The sequence below is a fragment of the Cryptotermes secundus genome, unplaced genomic scaffold (assembly GCF_002891405.2).
Source record: "Cryptotermes secundus unplaced genomic scaffold, Csec_1.0 scaffold1090, whole genome shotgun sequence".
NCBI lineage: Eukaryota > Metazoa > Arthropoda > Insecta > Blattodea > Kalotermitidae > Cryptotermes > Cryptotermes secundus.
Genome location: NW_019734379.1, coordinates 1,492,707 through 1,499,806, shown reverse-complemented (window position 1 = coordinate 1,499,806; position 7,100 = coordinate 1,492,707). Strand labels below are relative to the sequence as shown.

At 38.8% G+C, this 7,100-nt stretch overlaps 1 protein-coding gene across 1 annotated transcript in view; it reads left to right on the top strand.

Annotated features, from left to right (window-relative positions):
* LOC111868949 (GPI ethanolamine phosphate transferase 1) overlaps window positions 1-7,100 on the top strand; it is a 20,915-nt gene that overhangs the window by 6,851 nt on the left and 6,964 nt on the right. The window contains exons 8-13 of the mRNA XM_033753251.1: window positions 2-223; window positions 337-512; window positions 1,802-1,989; window positions 3,915-4,135; window positions 5,288-5,481; window positions 5,934-6,020. Coding sequence (XP_033609142.1) covers window positions 2-223; window positions 337-512; window positions 1,802-1,989; window positions 3,915-4,135; window positions 5,288-5,481; window positions 5,934-6,020 — 1,088 coding nt within the window. The remainder of the gene's footprint in view (window position 1; window positions 224-336; window positions 513-1,801; window positions 1,990-3,914; window positions 4,136-5,287; window positions 5,482-5,933; window positions 6,021-7,100) is intronic.

Here is a 7,100-nt window from a genome sequence, read left to right as displayed (position 1 = left end):
GTAACTCTTGCATTTCTTGGTTGGATTGCCTGGCTTCTTCACTCCCTAGTTGGTGATGACAGCAGGCATAAAAAGAGCCCTTCATTTCTTCATGTCCAACATGATGAAGTATATCAGGAGCATGAGCTTTTGACCTTCACTCATTCTAGATTATTCAGAGGGGGCTGCTGGGTGAACATTGCCTTTTTGTTCCTAGTTATTCTGACTATGGCTCTGACTTGCAGTAAGTAAAATTGTAATATTGTCCAGAATTCATATTTACCCACTGTTTTTCAGTCTTATCCATTTTGTTGAAGACTCAATTTAGACTAATGTAAACTCTGCTTTTTCTTCCAGTACAAATGTTACCCCTTCAATTCTATATATACTTTCTGCTTCCCGAGTTAATCTGGTGGGCTGTAGCTCGACACTGGGCTGCACTTATGGCAGCCATATCTCATGTCAGGAGCTCAATGGGTCTACGAAGGTTATTGATGTTCTTTGTCTTCCATATTATAGGAATTGAAGTACTTGTAAGTAATGACTGTATGTATGCCTTATATGATCCTTAGCCCTGTCTTGATCATGTTAATGTTGTACCTTGTTACATTAAGGGGTATCCAGCCCTAAATGTCAGTAAAATAAAATATTCTATATGCAAAATGAAAACAGACATTAAGGCGATTTACAGATCTGTGATGCCTTTAGACAAGCACCTGAAAGAGCACATAGTGCCTTGCAATGGGCCCCTACGCTGTATGGTGACCCAAGACAATGACAAATGTATACACAAAACATGTCAGAGCAGCCCTTGCAAGTCTCTTTACCAAGCAAGTTTAGGATTAGGCTTGGCATGTGGATCTGTGCATGGTGTTTTGTACAAACAACTGAAATATCATGCTTACAGGCTTGACTTGGTCTGGAAGACGACATACAGAGATCAGGATGTGAGAGAACAGTCTGCTTTAGAATTGGTTTCCCATATCAAACAGGACATGACCTATCTCAGCAAATTTGTTTGCTGATGAAGCAGTGTTTCATGTATGTGGAAGTTAACATGCATGGCTACCATGTATTCCAGTTAATGAACAAGAACATTATTCACCAAATGTCAGCGTATGATGCGCTATGATGAAAAACAATATCAGTCTTTTCTTTTTTAACTGATTTGGCTGGTGGGAGCGCAGATATCTCAGTTGGTATAACAGTGAGTTGTGGGCTTGATGGCCTGGGTTCCATTCCCTACAGGGACAGGGATTTTTCTCTCTTCCATGGCATCCAGACTGGCTCTGGGGCCCACTCAACCTATCCAATGCGTACTGGGAGCTCTTTCCCAGGAGGTGAAGGATCTGGGCTATGAAGCTGACCACTCATCTACATCCCTTGCAAGTCTCTTGAATGATGTAGCTATATCTCCACTTCTCATTACATAATCATAATGTGGTGCTTAATTAATTAAGCACAGGGGAAACTGTGGTGACTGGTGGAAAGTTCTTGCTGTGATGGAGAATATTGCTTCGTGTCATATAAACACTGTCTTTGGAAACACTGGCTGTGTTGGGAGATGTCCAAAGATATAGTCATGTTTACTTTTAACATGTTGTTACTCCTGCACCAAGCAAACAGAGTTCTATAGCACAGTTAGTTCTACATCTTGCAATATCTGTCATGGCATCCAAAATTTATATTATTATTATTATTATGTAATAGATGTTAAAAATATTACTGTGTACACATTCTTGCCGTACAGATGTACATGTTTATGTAAATGCTAAAAGTGTCTGAAGAACAGTGTTATTAAAATGTGTGTTCATATTTCAAGGTTGTGTCTTTCTTCTACCGTTCTTTTCTGAGTATTGGGATGCTGGGCATAGCAGTTTGGCCCATTGTCTTTCCGCTAGCCCAACCAGTTCATTTGCCACTTCTCGCAGGCTGGTTGACCTCTTGTCTGTTTCTGGCAGTGTTTCCTCTGCTTCCTGTTGTAGGAAGAGAACCCAACACACAACTTGTGTAAGTAAAATCCTAAATTTCTAAGTAGATCTGTTTAAATTCTACAAAATAGAATATAAAATCCTCTTAGACTCTGATATTTGAAAACAGTTTTGCTTCTTTTGTGTTCTTTCCCATGCACAGAAATGCGGAAGTTGGTATTACTTCAGACTTTTATTCAAGGAGTATCTGATTTGAACTTCACTGAGGGTTCTTCTTATTTTTTGCAATTTTGATCATTCTTGCCAGATGAATATTTTTTTTATTGCTAGTGGGGTGGGACTAAGTCCCTTGTACTGCAGACACTTCTGGCCTATTGTACCAGCCCCAGATTATAGGTGAGGGTGATTGTGGAGCAATTGGTGGAATGAAGATTGGCAGGAGAAACTGAAGTACTCGGAGAAAACCTGCCCCAGCGCCACTTTGTCCACCACAGATCCTACTTGACCAGACCCGGGATCAAACCTGGGCTGCCGCAGTGGGAAGGCAGGGACTTAACCGCATGAGCTATGGCACAGCCTTGCCAGATGAATAACAATAGAGCATGCTCCCAAGTTACAGAAGGAATGTATTCTTGAAAATTTGGCCATGTTGTAAAATTCCATGATACAGATCCTGTTTTTCTAGTGAGTGGAGTTGTGTTCCTACGGAAACTTCTTTGGTTCACAGTTGGTATAGGAACATACTGTTTTACTTAACCCTTTTGATGTGTATAAATTTCACCATTTTCCCACAATAATGCAATTTGAAGGCAAAAATATGAAGAAAAAACACAAAACTTCATTTTCATAGTCCAGTAACTGAAGTCAAATGACACAGTGAAAGAAAATGATTTTTCTTGATATAGACAAAATTGAAATGTGGCTCCTTGTTGGACTTTAGCCAAATATCACAGAAATAGTGTTAACAATGTTATATTTTAGCGTCCTGTTACACTGATGTATGTCCATGGTTTATGCTGACCGTCTTACAGTGTATACACTTTTTCACCTTATTCACTTCCACACTACATGTTTCAGCACTAATGTGCCATCTTCAGGTGTCTTTATGCACGTTAAACTATTGTACTGCATGCCATAATGTCTTCATTCTAAATGACTAAAATCTGTATTCGTCATATAGGACGATGAATTCTAAATAATAAACTTTTCAGGATTCTTCCTACGTCACACTCAAACATGCGAATTACGCCAATCCTCTTTTATGTGAGCATTCTTCCTACATATATTTGTGTATCTGTAACATGAAATTGTTATTCATTAATACCACTTTCTGACTTTTATCTGTTTCATGTGGCTTTATAATATTGAATACTCACTGTGTTCTGTGTTGTGTTTTGCTCCTGTTACTGCATGCGTTGTACTGCTTGATCTGTGTGTGTGTGCGTGCGCTGTCTTCATTTTGGTTGTGTTATGATGATGTGGGGGTAGGAGGTAGGCTGTTGTTATGCTGTTCTGTGTAAATAGTATGTAATTCGTGAAATATTGGGTTATATATATATTTGTTTATATTGTTCATATGTGTGTTTTTCTTTGTCGTTCTGTGTATATGATAGTTTTCCAATGTGTTTAAGTATTGTCCTTTCTTATTTGTTGCTATGATATCCATAGTGTTTTCTATAGTACCATATGCATGTCCTGTGTTTAATATGTTTAGTCCTTTAGAATGAAGACATTATGGCATGCAGTACAGTAGTTTAACGTGCATAAAGACACCTGAAGATGGCACATTAGTGCTGAAACATGTAGTGTGGAAGTGAAGAATAAGGTGAAAAAGTGTATACACTGTAAGACGGTCAGCATAAACCATGGAAATAGTGTTAAATATGGATCATAACATCACAGTTTAAAATTAGTTGGGCAAAAGAACAACACTTTATTTGCAACCATGTGCTGTGTATTTTTGTTGCTGTTACTGTTCGTAATATGTAATGTCTGTTGCATCAGGGCATTGTCGGGTTGGCTGTTCCTGGTGTTAGCTGTTTATTGTGCGTGGAGACTTAACACACATACTCTCAACAGCAAGGACAGGTTTCACTCCTGTGTTCTGATAATCCAGCTCATTATGCTACCAACTGCAATATGGGACTTCGTCAGTACTGCAAACAGTATAAAGAGCAAGCAGGGTCTCCCATGGGTCAATCAGATTGTCTCCTGGTCAGTGCTTGGTAAGTGAATGTGGTCAGGACACGTGGTAGTGTAGTTGGTTGAGGCACTATGCTACAAGTCAGAAGGTTGTGGGTTCAATTCCTGATGAGGTCATTGGATTTTTCAGTTGACCTAATCCTTTCAGCTGCATAATGGCCCTGGGTTCAACTCATGTACCAGGAATCTTTCTGGGGGTAAAGGGCAACTGGTGCATAAGGCTGACAACCTTACTGCCATCTGTGAGTCAGATGTCTATAAAATGTGGGAGCCTCAACGTCTCACAACCCTGTGGGGCTTCACAGTCTGTTACATGGTTAGGTTTACCTTTTTAAGTGAATGTGATACTTGAGGTTTTCATGGCAGTCACAACACTTTGTAGTCATGTGGGTGTTTGCCAACCTTTTGAAGGAATTTACTACCTCCATCTTCAGGATAAAAGAATGGAGTGAAGATGGGGGCAGCAGGCCCCTCTCAAATATTGTTAACTGTCCATCAGACTATCAAGGTATCACATTCCCAGAAGGCAGTAACCTTCTTCTGCATTATGGCCTATACCATATTCACTGATCCATCTTTTCCATATCTGGTTGTTTGTTTTGCGAAATAACGTCAAAAGCTGAGATTGTATAGAGTTCAGTGATTATGTGGTGGTGAATAATGAATTAGGATGTGGAAGGGCATTGTTTTGACCTAATTTAAGATACTCTCCTAGCATTTGCCTGGAGGGACTGAGGAAAGCAGCGAGGAATGTCACGCAGGATTATCAGTGCCCTGACTGAGATTTTAAGCAAGGCCCTCCCAAATACAGTCTCCTTATCCTATTCTTTTGCATTTTAATGTAGTTTTAAGTATCCTGTTTTATTTGATTGCTACGTGTGTTCATATTCCTTCATATTTTGGAGTCTCAAGTTAAATATCAGCCCGGAGGCTATCTATTTTGTTTGAGGTTTAAGTTGTTTTCCTCAAATTAGACCACAACTTCTTCCTTCTGTGTTCTGTCTAGTTCATTAATCATCCAACTACTGGACACTTAGGGTCTGAGCTGCTGAAAATATTGCTAAGAAACTAAAAATAAGATGCAAACACATTGATTTGCCGAGAAATGGATGGAGTATTTTTCTGAAAGATGCATCTAGTTGTTGATGATTACAGTTATGATTGCTACATTTCAGGAATGTCTTTATTCCTGCCACTGCTCAGCTCACAGCGAGTCCTGTCACGTCTCTACAGTGTGTGTCTGTCCCTTGTTATTTCGTTCCTTCTCCTGTCAGCAAGCCATGAGGGCCTCTTCATCTTAGCTCTCGTCCTCAATATGTTCTGCTGGCTCCTCCTTGAGCTGCACTCTGTGGACTCTTCGAAGAACAAGGTATTGATGTGAGAAGAACTATTCTGCCAGTATCTTGTATCTTTAATCCACTGTTGGTTGTGAAACATGGTCTCTTACTTTAGTGGAAGAAAATAAGGTATGGGTGCTGCTAGAAGATACCTAGGAAAATATTTTTTGTCTAATGATAATAAAGTGAATATGAAATTTGGAATATTATTTATGGACCAACTTCGTGATTAGTACATTTCATGTAATCTTGTTACGATAGCAAACTTGAGGTGTTTCTGACGAATTGGAATGTAGTTTGGGGAAAATGAGAGGTGAATTGAACTGGTTCAGGATCCAATGTGGTGGTAGGATTTGATGTTGGTGATACGGAGCTTTGAGTTCTATTTCTAGAGAGTAAAGTCTTTAGATCTTTGTAAAAATTATATTTGTTTTAAAACAGAAATTTCACCACATGTTGTAACTTCATCACTTCTCTGTTTCAGCTGCATGACTTCACATTCAGTCCAGCAGCTTATAAGGGTTTTCATCGCTCTCTGTCATCGGAGGACTTCCGACGAGCATATTTCTTTGTATCCTTCCAAATGAAAATAACCGTCTTATTTTCTTACATGATGTTTCTGAATGTATCAAGTTAACAGCTCAGTTCTATGATATTAATACAAAATTACTGATTTTATGACTTTGGAGCTTTTGTGCCGTCTGTGTGCAACATCATTCATTATTCTTTCTTCGTATTTCTTTATTGAGCACTGCATGTTTCGGCCTAACTGGCCATCTTCAGGTGTACAGGTTGTTGTGATTAAGGATTTTGCTGTTCACTGTAATGCAGTTTTCTTTCCTCCAGTTGTAGTTGCCTCTGATTATTTTGGTTATGTGGGTTACCCTGAGTACACCTGCAGATGGCCAGTTAAACTGAAACATGTTTATTTGTTTATTTATTTGTAATTACTTTCCATAGATCCGGTTGTTACCCAGTAGTGCTGGATATGAAATTTGTCACATACAAAGTCTTACATAAAAGATGACATGCAATACATATAACATATAAAATTTAAGATATACGAGTAGTATATTAAAATATATATAAGGTAAATAGAGCCTCATGCAAAGAGCACAAGTTGTCAGTCCAGTTTTCCCATTTAGAAAAATACATGTTAAGTCCATTCTCATCCTTAACTGACTAGAATTGTCAAGTGTTAAATTAATCAGTACAGCCTGTATTAAATCCAACCAAAGGGAGTAACTTACAATACACGTACTATATATTTACCCTCTATCTTTGTAACTCTTGTATGCTCTATAAATTCATCGATAGAGTAAAAAGAATTTCTCAGCAGATATCTTAGTAAAGCCTTCCTAAATTGATTTTTGTCTGTTCTCAAAATTGTGATACTGTTAGGTAAAAGTTAAGTAAAGCTATCCCTGTACCAGGCCTTGAAGGCCCATAGGGTTGCGAGACGTTGAGGGTCCCACATTATCTAGACAGTCGGCTCAAAGATGGCGGTAAGGTTGTCAGCCTTATGCGTCAGCCAAGTTTTACTCCCCAGACAAATTATTTAATTAATTCCTGGTACTCATTTCTGTTAGAGGCTGAGTAAACCCTAGGACCCAGTGCGGCTGGAAGGATTAGGTCAATTGAAAAAATTAAA